Genomic DNA, 16,554 nt, shown 5'->3' with positions numbered 1-16,554 from the left:
GTTCTCTATCAAGAAGACCAAGCCTACAAAACAGCTGCCTACCCTTTGGCAGGAAAAAGTAAAATCAGTGCTCTCTTAGCTACAGTGGTTGACAGTCTGTTTCTAGACTGAAGATGATTGACAATGAAAATAATATAAGCTTGGAACAAAAAAGTATGCACCTAGATATAAATGCATTGTAGGCGAAGTCTTTTCAAAGGCCCATAGAATAAAAAGTTACAGAAGTTTCTTACAGTGTAGTAGTTTCTAGAGTCACTATTACTAGAGGAACGCAGGAAAAACATAGTTACTTGGTAACAATTGATGATGTTTATGGCTGCTATAGGAACACATATTATATTGCATAAGCAGAGATGTAGTTAATTGATTTGGGAGTCACAGCGGATGAGACACTAAATGTCAGAGATGGTTCAAAACTTGTCAACTTAACTATTTTGCTGGTCTAATGTTTTCCACAGCAACAGTAGGGCTCATCTTATGCTCTTATCTACCTTACCGTCGACTACGCAAAAGCATTTGACTGTGTCGATCACAGCAAACTATGGCAGGTTCTTAAAGAAATGGGAGTGCTGGATCACCTCATTTGTCTCCTGAGAAATCTCCATGTGGGACAAGAAGCTACAGTTAGAACTGGATATGGAACAACTGATTGGTTCAAAATTGGGAAAGGAGTATGACAAGAGTGTATTTTGTCTCCCTGCTTATTTAACTTATATGCAGAATTCATCATGCGAAAGGCTGGACTGGATGAATCCCAAGACGGTATTAAGATTGCCGGAAGAAATATCAACAACCTCAGATATGCTGATGACACAACCTTGATGGCAAAAAGTGAGGAGGAATTAAAGAACCTTTTAATAAGGGTGAAAGAGGAGAGCGCAAAATATGGTCTGAAGCTCAACATCAAAAAAACTAAGATCATGGTCACTGGTCCCATCACCTCCTGGCAAATAGAAGGGGAAGAAATGGAGGCAGTGCGAGATTTTACTTTCTTGGGCTCCATGATTACTGCAGATGGTGACAGCAGTCACGAAATTAGAAGATGCCTGCTTCTCGGGAGGAAAGCAATGACAACCCTAGACAGCATCTTAAAAAGCAAAGACATCACCTTGCCGACAAAGGTCCATATAGTTAAAGCTATATTTTTTCCAGTAGTAATGTATGGAAGTGAGAGCTGGACCATAAAGTAGACTGATCGCCGAAGAATTGATGCTTTTGAATTATGGTGCTGGAGGAGACTCTTGAGAGTCCCATGGACTGCAAAAAGATCAAACTTATCCATCCTTAAAGAAATCAGCTCTGAGTGCTCACTGGAAGGACAGATCCTGAAGTTGAGGCTCCAGTACTTTGGCCACCTCATGAGAAGAGAAGACTCCCTGGAAAAGACCTTGATGTTGGGAAAGATGGAGGGCACAAGGAGAAGGGGACGACAGAGGATGAGATGGTTGGACAGTGTTCTTGAAGCGACTAGCATGAGTTTGGCCAAACTGTGGGAGGCAGTGAAAGACAAGTGTGCCTGGCATGCTCTGGTCCATGGGGTCACGAAGAGTCAGAAACGACTGAATGACTAAACAACAACACCTGAACCGTTTACCCTCAAAAACTGTTAACTCAGAAGTAAGTAACAATGACTTAAAACAAGACTTGATCCCAAGTACGGTATTTTTTACTCCATAAGACACACTTTTTTTCCTCCTAAAAAGTAAGGGGAAATGTCTGTGTGTCTTATGGAGTGAATGCGTGGCCCCTGGAGCTGAATTGCCTAGGGGCCAAAATCAGATAGTGCTCTTTTTTTTACAAAGAGAGAAGGGGGTGTTGAAAGGAAGCCGCTGAATAGCTGTTCAGCAAGTGATCGGGAGAGAGATAAGGCTCCCTTTCCAGCCCAGCCCCCTTGCCCAGGCCTCCATTGTTGAATGCAGAGGGAGGCTATTTGTTTCCCCAGTGACATGTGACTGGCTGATTAGATTATCTGTCTGGAAACTGTAGAAATGTCTGTAGGACTAGAAGCTGCAGAACTGTGAGTTGAACCCCATAAAAACGGGGCTTTTCCCTTTGCAAAAAAGCTGCACCACTTTGAGCTGATCCTCAAAAAACCAGGGCTTTCCCCCTTTCCACCTCTAAAAACTAGGTGCGTCTTATGTTCGGGTGCGTCTTATGGTGCGAAAAATATGGTGCGTGTGCGTAGGACTGCAGATTCCAGTGCAGGTGGCTTGATATACTTATTTGATTTAGTAAGTAGTTTTAGAAAATGACAAAATATACATAAAAATCAGATTATACAAAACAAGATCAGCATCTAAATAAAACAACAAACAGCAATAGCCTCCCCCCCCCCAAAGAGTTCAGTTTGCGAAGCAGAGTTCAAGCAGATCTCTACTGGAAAAACATTATGAAGCATACTGACAGCCAATGTAGCATAGTGGTTAGACTTTCAGACTAGAACTGGGGAGATCCAAATTCACACTCAGTCCTAAAGCTCACTGGGGAACCCTCACTATTTCTCAATTATAGCAAGGGGTATTGTGAGGATAAAGTGGAGAGGGGAGCCTATGACTACTGCTTTGACTTCCTTGGAAGAAAGGTGGGACACAAATGAACTAAATATATTCAATTGAAATGCAGCACCAGAACTGAAAAGGCCCCAACTCTTCTGCCTACTGCACAATTTACAAAGGAAACAGCCTCAGGTGTGGATCTGAGTGCACAGGATGGTACATACAGGACAAAGCAGTCTTTCAGATATCTTGGCCCCAAACGGGTTGGGGCTTTAAAAGCACCAGCACCTTGAATTGGGCTTGGCTACAAACTGAAATAAATTGGGATAAAATCAGAATTATATGCTGTGAGCCCTTGCTAAATGTCTGGCTGCTGTATTTTGGGCCAGTTGTTTCCAAGCACTCTCCAAAAGCAGCCTCGTATAGAGCATATTGGTGTAATTCAATATGGATGTTACTGTATTATAGCTTGAATAATTGTGGCCAGGTCATTTTTTCAAATGATATGGTCACAGTTGGCATATCAGTTAAAAAGCTTTCCTGGCCACCCCTGCCAGGTGATCACAGAGGAGCAGCAATACATCTGTGTGGATTGAAGTCTTACTTCATTCACCTCTATCCAGACCACTACCCAAAAGCGATAACACAGATGCTGACTGGATGGCCTGGAGAAGCAGTATTCCAGCAACACCTTCTGAGGCTTCTCCCTCTAGGAAGGACTGTAGACATTAAACCACAGCATTCTCAGTTCTATCCTGGCAAGGTGCCCCAGAAGGACATTCACGGCTGGTTATATAAAAAGCCACTGAGAGGTCCAAAATAATAAACAGGGCCACACTCCCCCTACTCATCTCCAGATTAACCCATGGTGACCAAGGCAATTTCAGTTCCAAGCCAGATTGAAATAGATCCAATTAATCATTTTTTTCCAGGAAAATCTGGGAAAGCGTATGAGACCATGGATAATTCTTCTTCTGGTTCTCCTGCTTCTGAGGTTGATGTCCTCCAGTCTTTAGCATTTGCCATTGCTATCTTTTGGGGCAATGCAGACTGAGTTATTTTGATGGCCATACTGATTTTTTGGAATCAAAATATTTCTTGGTTCTAGGCTGAGCTTAAAAGTCTTCAGGGGCATTAGCTATGGCTAATGACCTCTACTCTGATTTGCTTCGGGGTGAACTGCCCTCACCTCGAGCCAAAGTGCTTTTCCCTGGGCTTGCCTTTAGCTCAGTAAAATTTGGCCATGGGATAAATGCTGGGTATTTTCACACTTATTAATCTTTCGTTCATTAACAACTGGTGTAACACAAAGTCCAGTTGTCTGAACAGGCTACTAAGCTCCAATCTTAGGCATACATTTTTAAACAGTGCCCTCTGTGCGCTGTAAGAAATGTTAGAGAAATATATGAGGTACAAATTAGTATGGATGTCGAGGGGAAAGTGTGCCCCCCGAGGACTATAATCATTTCATGTTCATTCACTTATTGAAAGAGTCTAAAACATGAAAGAAAGAAGGTAAAAGAATAGCTAACTGGTCCTGAAGTGAAAAATCTTGGATAACTTTGGAAGCTTCTCATTTCTAGGAGGGGTATTCTCCACCTCTCCATGGTGAAGCTGAAGAAATGTTATTTGGTTAGACTGTCCACATGCTGTTCAAATAACCAGTATGGATTATTTCCAGTATCATCTACAGTGAAGGCTGATGCAAGGAATTAATTTAACTCCTCTATGGTTCCCAAATCTTCCTTCAATATTCTTTTTACATCCTTACATCTCTATCAGCTGTACTAGTCTGTCTGTGCCATGACCTCAGAATCCAACTTCTCCCCTTTGAGCGACAAGGCCATGGACTTTATGGAAGAACCAGATGGTAAAAGAGAACTGCTCACAGAGCCAAGCACAATGCCCCCCAAATACAATGGAAGCTCCAGCACAGGAGGGGGGCATTTTGTCAATTCCTGGCTTTGGGTCACTGCACTGCTGCCCATCCAGCTCTGAGGACTCCAGTCCAGAAGCTCCAACAGAATTATCATGTCTCCCACACTTTAAGAGTCTATGGCTACTGGAACAGGAAAAGTCCCTTTAACCAGAAGCTCCTCCTACTAGGGGTGGGGCTAACCACCCAGACTGAGCTGCCTTATTTAAGTCCATGTGGGGTTATGTATTGCTGAAGCAATGTTCTAAACTTGCTTCAGCTTGAATCCCACACTAAGCTGTCTGTTCCAAATGCCTTGCCTCCTCTTGTCTACTACATCCACTTGGAGCAGATGAGTCTGATTTTACTGGTTGTTTTTATTATTACTTTTTTTGCAGACATAGTATATGACCACAGAAGGCTCAACGGGGAGCGTTCCCTCATTTCCATCATTATCCATGCATTATGACAGGTGCATGGCGAGAAATGCATGTCTCATGCGTTAGTATTGAGCCCCCTTGATGCATATTATTTTCCTTCCTTGATGCAAATTTCTTCATCTCCAAGGCTTCCATTTCTAGTAACGGCATGGTGAATACATGCATCATGTACTCACTAGGGAACACTGGCCTGTGAGTGTTCCAACAGGAAAAGAGCCTTTACCAAAGGTGTCATGGACTTTGAAGAAGCACAAACTCAGGGCAAAAACTAAAAAAAGCCAAGAAGAAGGTGTGGCGGAATAAGGCCTGGTTCATCATGGGTTAACCTATCACTCCCATGTTAAGTAGGTGTTCCCTGGGAGGCGGAGCTACTTGGCATTCTAAAAGGAGGGGGAACAACCTAGAAAGGCAGTTGGGGGTTTGGCAGTTGGGTGTGGAGGTTAGAAAGAGAAACTGCAAGGTTAGGCTTTGGGGAATGGGAGGAAAGGTCATTACCATTGCTAACGGGATGCTGGAAAGATTATAACTGAGCTGAATTATATAAGAAGATTTGTACCAGTATTAACTCAAGACATCCATGTTTTCAAGTTACCTTAATAAAGTTTAAAGTGCTTAAACGTTCGCTGACTGTGGCAGTGCGTCAGTGCCTCAAGAGGTGTGGCTGAGGGGAAAAGCACTAAGGGTTTCCTGTGATAGAGGGAACGGGTGGCTTATTTTCCTGGCATACAGAGGACTGGGCAGGGAAGCCAAAGGTGCCACGCAGTTGCCAAAAAGGGAGGGCAAGCTGCAGTAGTTGGGGAACCCAGGGCGGGAGATCCCAAAGGTGGCAAGAGTTGTTTCGAACGTAAAGCACTGAGGTACCCCAGAGACACTCCCATATAACCACTGAAGGATTCATCCTAGTGGACAGTGAAACTTAGGGAGAGTCACGGTTGGGGAAGTATCGAAAGGGGAGGGAGTGGGATCCCTCACAGAAGGCACGCTTGGCAAACCCTCAATGTGATCAACTCCCGCCCGGAAACCTATGCCCCTACTGTGGAAGGACGTGGGGATCCAGAATCAGCCTCCACAGTCACTTACAGACTCACTGTTAAGACAGTGTTCATGGAAGACAAACATGAATCACATGGGGACAAGGACATTAAATGTTTAAAGCCCTAAACAACTTAGGCTACAAATATCTGAAAGACTGCCTCCTTGCCTACAGACCCTCTCAGAAGTTATGGCTAGCTGAGGGACCCTCTTGGTAGATCCACCGCCCTTAGAAACGTGGGGAGTAGCACCTCAGGAGAGGGAATTCTCTGTTGCAGCCTCCCTACAGGTTTGCATCTGGCACCTTGATTGCATAGCTTTCATAGGGTTGCCATATGTCCGGGAATTCCCAGACATGTCCTCTTTGGGGGGGTCCTACATGCCCATCCAGGGGGAGTTTTACATTTTAAAGCAAATGCCCTGGATTTTTTGTTTTTAATTTTTTTTTAAATTTTGTTTGGGTGGCTCTGGTTCAGGCTTTAGCAATCTGGGCTTTGATTCAGGCACTGGCTCTGGCATGGACGACCTGGGTTCTGGTTCAGGCTCTAGCAACTCGGGACTCTGATTCAGACTCTGCTGTGGACGGCCCGGGTTCAGGCTTGGGCAATGGTAGGGCTATCAGGCAGTTGCCCTAAAAAAGCTCAACAACTTTTTGTGTCTGGATTTTTACCTCTTGAAATATGGCAACCCTAGCTTTCATCATATGCTGGCAATGCAGCTCTTTACCCTCATTTTTGTAACCCTATATATGACCCAATCTATTCTTCTTGTATGTTTAATATTGTTGTAAACCGGCCTGGGGCCTTATGGTGAACAGTGAAGAAGAAAAAGTAACAACAATAACTCTACAGTGTTCAGCAACACTACAACAGCATAGGAAGTAGTTTCATGGATTTTTGTTTCCATCCTTATACAGTACCATGAAACTGGTATTGTTTTCATCATTAAATCATGAAATTGGGAAACCTGTTGAGAAGCAAATAAACCTTAAAGTTAAATACTTTAAAATATGTTCACCTTAGAATTAAAAATACAACTAAAGATAACCATAAATATTCCTAAAATGTCATGGTCATCATGTGTGTTGGGATTTTCAAGAGCTAAGAGCCTAAAGCCCAGACTAAAAAAGCAGTCACCTCTCCAAAATATTCTTTCAAACCATTGTTGCTTGATTTGGATGTGCAAACTTATTAACTTACTTAACTTTCTGAGGTTCAAAAATAATATTAAAGTAGAATACAAAATTATCTTTCCATCTGCAAATGTTAGCTCAAATAAATGCAAGCATTAACAGAGAAGATGTGCTTCCAAAATCTGCATTGGGATGTGTACATAATATACAATTCATTTTATTGTTCTAAAGGGAGAATGTGTCAACATACTGAACACATGGGTGACATATGTACTCTTGTATAAGATGATCAGTCAGCATGCACTGCAATAGCCCCCTGGTATACAAAGCTACAATAAATTTAATCCACAATTGATTCCACAAGAATGTTTGTGCCCCATCCAGTTTCATAGCTCAGGTTTTACAAGGCAGCATTTCACTAGCAGAAATCACACTTTATTTCCAATATATAGTATAGAAATAGAACTAGATAAAAAGTTACAATTCTACATTCTCTAAAGAAAGCTTAAATTACTGTGAAGGCTTTTGATTATTTAACTATTTGTTTAAAGAATAGTAAGTTGTATTTTAAAATGCTGAAGTAGATTCCTATATACATCATGATTAGTGTCATCTGATCATAATAAAAGTGCAACTAACACAGCTGCCATGTCAGCTTCACCTCAGGAACAAGGTCTTAATCATAAATCAACTGAATGACTAATTTAACATTGTTAATACCAATAAGTAGTTCCTTGGAGTCATTCCAGTTTTTATACCTTTCAAAAGGTCAATACGCTACTTTCTCTAGTACACAAAAGTCCTATCATTCACACTGTTTTCTCCTCTAAGATTGAAAAATGACATGTTATTTAAATGTTAGTGTGTTTTACTAGCAATTAAAAATGTTCATTTGTTGAAAAAAGGTGATATACAGGAAACAAACAAAAAATGATCACTTTAGCTTTCCATATTCTCCTTCTGCCACAACCTTAAAACAACTCTTTGATGTTGATGTAAATACCACTCCATTGTAAAAAAAAGGAAAAAACCCTATGAAAATATTTACTGCTGCATCCTTCCTGAATTAACATTAACCTCCTTACAGCATTACCACAAATTAAATCAAGAAATATGTCGTGCTAGCTGAGCAACTAATCCAACTGTAGTTCAGATTAAGAGCATGAACCAAAAAGCAAATTAAAATACATCTGCCGATAAAATATATTCTAATTGTTTGCATCTGCTTACACTGCCAAAAACAATGAAAGGCTCATCATTACACAATTCATAATAAAAAATATATATTCTGCACTTTAGTGCAAAATGTATATATGACATAAAAAGAGTGGATTTAAAGATCAGCAACTCTGCCAGGAGGAAGGAAAAACTGGTCATCATTCCGACTTCAGTAGATGCCATTCCATATCAGACGATGTTTCCCACTCATAAATACATGACAAATACTTCCTCAATCATTTTTTACGAGCAGGGATGCACAGGGGGTTGTCAATGGCTAGCCTGAGGGAAAATAGGAACAGCAGGCGGCAGAAACTGTACTGAAAATGGCTATGTGGTAAATTTTCTTCTGGAACATCACTCAGCTATCCCAGGCTTTGATCTTTCAGCTACAATTACACTAACATCCGCAAAACCAGGATTTTTTTAAAAAAAACTAAACCTCAACCATCAGTTCTGCATGAACACAGTAAGATTTTTTTACTATGATTTCACAATATAAATAAAATAGTTATAAATTTAAAAATTGGTAATATATATGCTAAGTTTTCCATTGCATCATCACAACTTGGTCTCACCAAAAAAGGCTGTGGTTCTGGAGACGGCTAAATCACAGACTGGCGTCTCCTAACAGACTGTCTACCATTAAGGTCTGAGGAAAGGTATTTACTATACGATTAAAGGCAGTGAGCTCTACCTGTGATCACTCTAATGTAGGTGTGATGATCCATTTTGTGTAAGGAAACTAACCTGCCCATTTTCAAATAAATTCTGATGCTTATTATCTTCACTGTGGCACTTGAGAAACCTTACAAGAGCACTTAATAAAGAATGCTAAGATTTACTGCATTACATTTGTGTGAAACTTGAAAATGTCTTCCAGACCACAACACTGAAAGCACAGTTGCTTGATTGCACAAAGTTTCTTGAAGGCTAGATGCAGTTTCAAAAACAGTAACTCATTATAGGGAAAGATTCTGAACCAGAAGTTTTAAAATGCCCTTAAAGTGATCATTTTTAAAGTTGCATTAGGCTCCTTAGAATAAATATAAATGCACAACACTAGAAGCAGGGCAGTTTTCGGCTGAAATTATTTTACAGAATTTATTCTAATAACTTATTGGAGTTAACCATCTGACATTAATTATTGCTTGGGCTTCCAGTCTATGAATGTTTATTTTTCAGTTTAAAGCCTTCTCACTCTTTGATATCATATGGAAATGAGAAATTTTAATGGAAAATTGAAACCATGTGCATCTAAGTACTTAATGAAGTACAGGGAGAGCAAAAGGGTATGTTCTAAGAGAATTCTGATACACTGGTCCGGATACTTTGACAAAGCAATAAGCAAATCTTAAATGTGTTTCAGAGTGATATTTTTGTAATTTTGTATGCTATGAAATGTGTAACAAAACTAAAAGTAGAGTGATTTAATGTTACCTTCCAAAGCAACAGTTTAAGCCCTCTGCCCTAAAACTACTGTTTTATCTCATCTGAAACTTTTAAACAAAAAGCAAATGCAGCATGATTTTCAATCTCTCCATTTCTAATGTATCCTCACACTCTGGGGTTGGATCTTAATCCCGGTCACTGCTTGCTTGACAGACATCTTATTCTTCAGCCATTATATAGGCATTCGTACTGACAACATTAATAAACTTTCTGAACAGCATATAGCAAACCATATGCATGACATCTGCTGCATTTTAAGAAGTGGCCCAGCAAGCAGAATGTTGTAAACACCTTGAATTTTACCCTGAACTATATGGGACACATGATTCTATGCATATATATGGAGCACTCCATTTCCTTTTTATCATATTACCAACCATATTATGGTGTCATTTTTACCCTTCAACATCCAATAAATAGAAGGCTGGCATGAAAAAGGACTTATTTCTAAAGTTAAATATTACAGACAACTTACAAGACTATTTATGGTTATTTTTCCTTCAATATTGCAAAATAAACTAAAAGGTAGGAAAGAAAATTGCTACTTTAGTTTTATAGATCTTCCAGGGAGTTTTTTTTTTTTACTTTTACTGCATTCCAAAGACAAGGTAATAGGTACACTGCCAATATTAGCTTTAAGACATTTAGATTTACTCCAAGTACAAAAAACCCGACTAACCATTATTTTGACAAAGGTGCCTTTCAGAAGCATCGTGAATATTCTACAAAATATAAAGGCAACAAACTCACCATTTGTTTTTCTTTCTAATATAGTCTTTTTCAGAGAGGTTAACCAAGTAGATCATTGGTTTTGAAGTTAAAAACAAGTGTTTGTTCAGCACCTCAATCTAAAAGTAAGAAAATAAAGCTACGTTAACACAGACAACAAGAAACAAGTGTTGTGAATTAGATTGTAAATAAATAAATAAATAAATAAATAAAACATCTGAAGTATAAAGCCGATTGTTAAAAAGAATGCACATGATTTCCAAATGTTGGCATTAATTTACTGGAGGTAAATCAAAAGGTTTATACAAAGATCTGTTATACTGTTGTTGGTTTTTTAAAGGAAAGGCATTAGACAGTGGATGAGGTAATAGTCATAAGCCTACCTCTTTGTCATTCCAATCATGATAGAAACGGACAGGCTTTTTTTCTTCTATTACCCAGCTTTTGATTTTGCACATTATGTCCTGCACAGAATTAGGAAGAAACAAAAGACATTAAAGTAGAATATACTCAGTTATATGCCAGACTGTTATCAGTTATTTCTCATGAGGGAGTCGTTTTAGGTAACAAAATATTATGTGCCTTCTAACTGAAATTTCATATATAATGAATGAGAAAGGGACACAGGAGTCACGTTAGGGCTAGAGCAGATGATCAGGAAATAAACCTTTTAGTGACTTCATTGAGAAATACAAATGATATTTTCTGATCCCCAAGCTGAATGAAATATTATATGTATAAATAAATGTAGTAATTAAGAATCCCTTATAAGAAACTATATATGAAAGAAACATGCTGCTGTGACAAAGGAATAGGTGCAAAAAGTGATGTGTGGTTTTTTAAAAACACTGACAGCCAAAGAAACTGAGCTGATTATTGATGATCTACCATTCAAGATATTAATTCAAATGGCCAAAGGCTTCAATATTCTACATTAATTTTTTTTTGTCAACACCTTCTCCTTTCCTCCAAAAATGAAACCTGCCAAAGCTTCCATTACACAATGGCAAGAGCCTTGCACTAGTGACCTCCAACCAGCTGCATTCACTTTCAGAACATCTCTCCCTGCAGGAAATCTAAAGGCCTTTTAGTTAGCAAGCTAGTGTGCATTCAGAAGGAGTAACTGCAGGAAGAGCCCAATGTGCTTTGTTTCTCTGGCCTTTCTTCACAGAAAGATTAATCATCTGTGAAATGGAAACGGCAAACAGCAAGTGACACAAACTGAACCCTTCAAGCCTTTCCTCATCAGTTTTGTGGCTCTGAATCTGAAAGCTGCGTGTGGCAAGGTTTGCCTTACAGGCAGGTGTTAATAAAAGGCTCTTAGGTCTGAAAGGTCAAACCAAGCTCTTCTAGAAGTAGTGCGTTTTAGTGTCAATTTTTGCCAGAGATAATTTATGGTCATGCTTTAAATATTGCATTTCACGAAATTTACCACCGGTATGATATTCAATTAGATAATTTTAAATGGATTTCTAGTCATCAGAATTTTCTCAAAAGCACATGTTTACCTTCTCAATAAATAGGTTAAACATTTACAAACACACAGCTTCAGTATTTAGTGTACTAATATTTCCCATCTTGCAACTGCTTCAGGGGAAAAACAAGAGGAAAGCTCTTCTAAATCCTTAGATCCTGATTTGTAACCCTCCAGGAACAGGGCTCCCCACAGATTTTAACAAGAAAGGGGCAAGCTGAAAACTTTTAATGAAATATAACACGTTCTGCCTAAGAATAATCACTTTTACTCTCCTATAACTGATTTTCACTCATAAATGTTTTAAAAGTGGCTAATGTAACACCATTTCCTACAAGGAGAAGATCAAAGTGCTATATTACAAATGCATTATGATTAAAAAAGCACTGTGCAGCCTTGCTATTAAATGTTCTTTAAACCCTAAAAGGCTTCCCATAGATCTCACTTGGCACTGCATATACAACCTTTGACAAGTAATGTAGACCATTTTTATTCATTGCCTAAAATTGTAGGCAATTATGTGCGTCACACTGGCCACCTGCAAGTTCTGAATGCCTGCTCCAGTTGTCATAGCTAAAAACTAATGTCGGAGGGGATTAATCTAGGGGGAGAGAGTCCTCTTTAATGGCTCCAGCAGGTGAAATGGCCCAGCTGGTTACTATGATGAGTGGCCAGAATAGCTTATGTAGAGACATGCAACAAGATTACACATTTCAAAAAAAAAAAATAGTAGAACTATCTTATCATGGGGACCAATCCATGTTTTGTGCTTTATTCAATAAATAAATACTTCACTTAAGTTTAAAATATGCATTTCTAAAGCTAAACTTCTCTTCGTTATAGAATAATTCCTCAAGTAATCCTTCTTTACTAGTGGTGGAATTTTATGCAGTTTTACAATTTAGAACAAAATGTTAGTTACAAATTTCATCTTTAAAAAGCTATTAGTATTATAGTTTTCCCCAAAACATTGATATATTCCATTTTGTAACGTAGATGGTAAAATCTTTGGGACTGAAAAGTTCAGGTTCTAGACTCTACATGATAATGACTAGAAAGCTTCTTTTATATTTGGTTTATCCTTTAATTATCTCTGCACAAGGAAACAGCAGTTAAAGTGTCAATGTAGATTTTCCATTCCTTCCCCAATTGTTCAACTGACGGTCTTCATTGTTAATATCAAAAGCAACACACAATATATTACTCGAGTTTAAACTTAGGTACCTCAACTCGTATTTGGCAAACTAGCTCTAGTTTAAAGGTAATTCTAACAATATTTCAGATCAGTGAAATACCCCCAAAACTAAAAATAAAGAATAGGCAAAGAGCCACTCCATAGATGCTTCTCAACAGTCACACTCAATTCATCTGGAAATATGTCACAAGCCTGAGCCTAACTATCTGCTTAAAACTGTTTGTAAGACTTCTCTGGGCTGGTTTACAATGACCAGGTTGAAGCAGACATGAACATGGATATTTAAGTACACACACTACAATGTTTTATATTTCATTTTATATTTCACGTACTGCATTTATATGCTACTCAAATCAAGCTTTCCAAGGAAAGTAACACTGAACATGAAATAACAGAGAGAAGTTTGAAGTCCTATCCTTAAGTGGTTAATATATTAGTACAGTCCCAAATCTAAATCTAAACAGATGTAATAAAGATGCATTTGAGATTTTTTTTTAATTCAGAAATCTCGGAAAATAAGGTTTAAAAGATAATCCTGAGCAATGTGAATTATAGTTGGTCTTCCTCTTGTTCCATCTGGTGGTTTTAAGAGCTTTCAAATATTCTGCTTCATAGGAATAAGAGCACACAACTACCAAATTAAACCAAAATAATGCAAAGGTTGGAAAAGTTACCAGCAAACCTTACTACATGCTGTCTATGATCCAGCAAGTTATGTTGTGTGAGCTGCTGGGATTTCTCCTCTTCTTTCCATTCTAGCAGGCTCCCCCCCCCATCCTCTACCACCCCCACTCAAACAGAAAAGCCGTACTTCAAAACCTTTGCAGGAAAAAAAACAATAAAGTCACCAGCATGTGCTCTGGAGACTTGCTGGACCATGGCCATTATGAATGATTATGGTATTCTACTAAAGTAAAGTACTGCATGACATTCCTTCTGCTTTTGAGACCAGATAAATAACTCAAACAAAGAAACAGAAATTGTATTTTTGAAGCAATGTTCAGGCTTTTAGAAATGTAAATAAAATTAGTATAATGTAATGTGAATAGTTTGAAGGTACAGAGGGAGCACTTCTGAACTATTATCCATATATGAATAGTGGTTGAAAAGGGAACTTTGAAGTTAGTTTTCCATTCTCCTAAGTGTATGGAAGGCAGTCTCTACCAACCTAGTTTTCAGAGGTGGCTAAACCTGTGTGTGTAACACTTCACATACCTGAATGCTACTACATGTTTTTTTTTAAAAAAAAAAAATCTTGTAGGTATAAAGCTGAGTCTCAAGAAGGAGGGTTCTAACCCCTGCCTTCCTCCTTGGCATGCCCCTTTTCTTATATGCCAGGGGAGGGGGTTGTATGGAGGGTGCCATTATATTAGCAGTTGAAGACACATCTCTTTGCAGGCCTTTCGTCGGGATTGAGTTAATATGCTGGTGACTACTATTCATTTTATCACTTGTCCATGTTTTGTGAATTTTAATTGGTGTGTTGTATTTTGAATTTAATCACTTTACTGTTTTATTTATAACCTGCCTTGGGGTAATTTCATTCTTTTCAGCTGCTTTATGCCAAGCAGAAAGGTTCGATATAAATATTTCAAAATAAAACTGGGATAGCATCTTCTTCTGTTAGGAAGAGACGAACAAAATTTGATCTTATCAACATGATGATTTCCCTACTTGACCGGAACTGGAAGAGCAGGAAGCAAAGTACTTGGTGTGGGAGTGCGGGGGATGATCACAGTAACTGGAAAGCAAAGTATAACCATAACCAGATACCAAAACAGTAACATTTAAGAAGAGAAAAGAACAAAAGCAGTAAAAACAAGAAACTGTGTGTGGTGCCTATGAGTATGGATCATGCAAAACACAAAGTTATGGGGAGACCAGCAACCTTTGGTACACCTAGAAGAACAAAAAAATATGCTAAGTAATAGTCTCACTCTCCTCCCTTTCACCGTGTATAGAGGGCACCCTCTCTATCTGGAATTTTTTGTTATTAAACCCAGTATTCTCCCTCAAGTAAGTTTCTGCTTTATGCAAGGTTACAACTCTGGAAACAGAAGCCTCCATCCATGGGATGTCCACCTATGTGAGGAGATGCTAACATTGCATATCTATAGAACTCCTCCAAGAGAAACCTGCCCTCAAATGCTATGTATCAATGTGTGTGCAGTAATACCAGCAGCTGATATCCACTGCTTCCCAAGCAATAATGGTGGCCTCCTTAAGCCTTCATGACTCATGACGTTTTCTGGCCCGCAACATGAACCCTAGAAAATATATTTCATTTCTCTGGTGTCAGCTGTTCTCACAGGCTAGAATGCAAGAGCACTTCTCACATCAGCCTGGATAGCTCAGTTGGTTAGAGCAGTGTTTTTCAACCTTTTTTGGGCAAAGGCACACTTGTTTCATGAAAAAAATCACGAGGCACACCACCGTTAGAAAATGTTAAAAAAATTAACTCTGTGCCTATATTGACTATATATAAAGTAATTCTCTTGAATAGGAATCAAATAAACACAAATTTTCAATTTTTCCTACGGAACACCAGGCAACATCTCGCGGCACATTAGTGTGCCGCGGGACAGTGGTTGAAAAACACTGGGTTAGAGCATGGTGCTGATAATGCCAAGGTTGAAGGTTTGATCCCCATATGGAACAGCTGCATATTGCTGCATTGCAGGGGTTGGACTAGATGATCCTCGGGGTATCTTCCAACTCTATTATTCTATGATCAAGCTAATGCCATTGCCACCCCCTTTGAATGAGTGCAGACTTTTGGTAAATCTACCAGTAATTTCCAAGACCTGTGAAAAGCATGACTTTTAGCACATGCAAAGGCTAAGACCTGAGCAATACTTCATTTTGACCAAGATACACAATTCCTTATTGGCTGACAGTGCACCCACCTATGAGAACCTCTGAACTGCAGTGTCAATTCAAAAAGGAGAACAGATCAGAGTCTGATTACCCAATTCAGAACCTATTCAGGAAGTCCATGGACAAATGAAGAATTCTTTAGCACAACACATTGCCCATCTCAGGGAAGAGACCTGGGTGCTGAGCCTTTTCTGCAGACCTTCAGAACCACCCTTAGCTCTGCCTTGTCAAGATGAAGACTTTCTTCTTACTTTGACCAGGATAGACAAAAGGCAACTCCCCAAGGACCTTACTGCCTGCCAAAAGAAAACTGGACAAATGTGACTGAAAGCCTCGTGGTATTGGGGCACATCTAGTTCTGCTCTCCAAACCAAGGTACACTCCAGTCAACCTTGGTGAACAGAGAATTGTTAAATATGCAAAACTGCCACAGCTGAAACTTCAAAGCCGTTCTTCAGAGTCTGTGAAATCCTTTACCATCAAGCTGGCATGATTGCTTGGGGAGCAAGGCTATTATATGAGCTCCTGACTGTGGGATCCTAAATTGCTCCATAATGCCATCTGCAAAAACAAAGTGCTTGTTAGCTAGTTTGGG

At 39.2% G+C, this 16,554-nt stretch overlaps 1 protein-coding gene across 3 annotated transcripts in view; it reads right to left on the bottom strand.

The window, feature by feature from the left end:
• The window catches only part of OLA1 (Obg like ATPase 1), a 96,925-nt gene that overhangs the window by 33,712 nt on the left and 46,659 nt on the right, over nucleotides 1–16,554 (bottom strand). For all 3 annotated transcript variants that reach the window (XM_033167898.1, XM_033167891.1, XM_033167906.1), the window contains 2 exons: nucleotides 10,797–10,877; nucleotides 10,435–10,532 (listed from right to left, as the gene is read on the bottom strand). In XM_033167898.1, the coding sequence (XP_033023789.1) occupies nucleotides 10,435–10,532; nucleotides 10,797–10,877 (179 nt within the window). The remainder of the gene's footprint in view (nucleotides 1–10,434; nucleotides 10,533–10,796; nucleotides 10,878–16,554) is intronic.

This window comes from Lacerta agilis, chromosome 1 (assembly GCF_009819535.1).
Source record: "Lacerta agilis isolate rLacAgi1 chromosome 1, rLacAgi1.pri, whole genome shotgun sequence".
In the NCBI taxonomy this organism is placed as follows: Eukaryota; Metazoa; Chordata; class Lepidosauria; order Squamata; family Lacertidae; genus Lacerta; species Lacerta agilis.
Note: the sequence above shows the minus strand (reverse complement) of the source record. Positions and strands in the feature narration are given on the sequence as shown.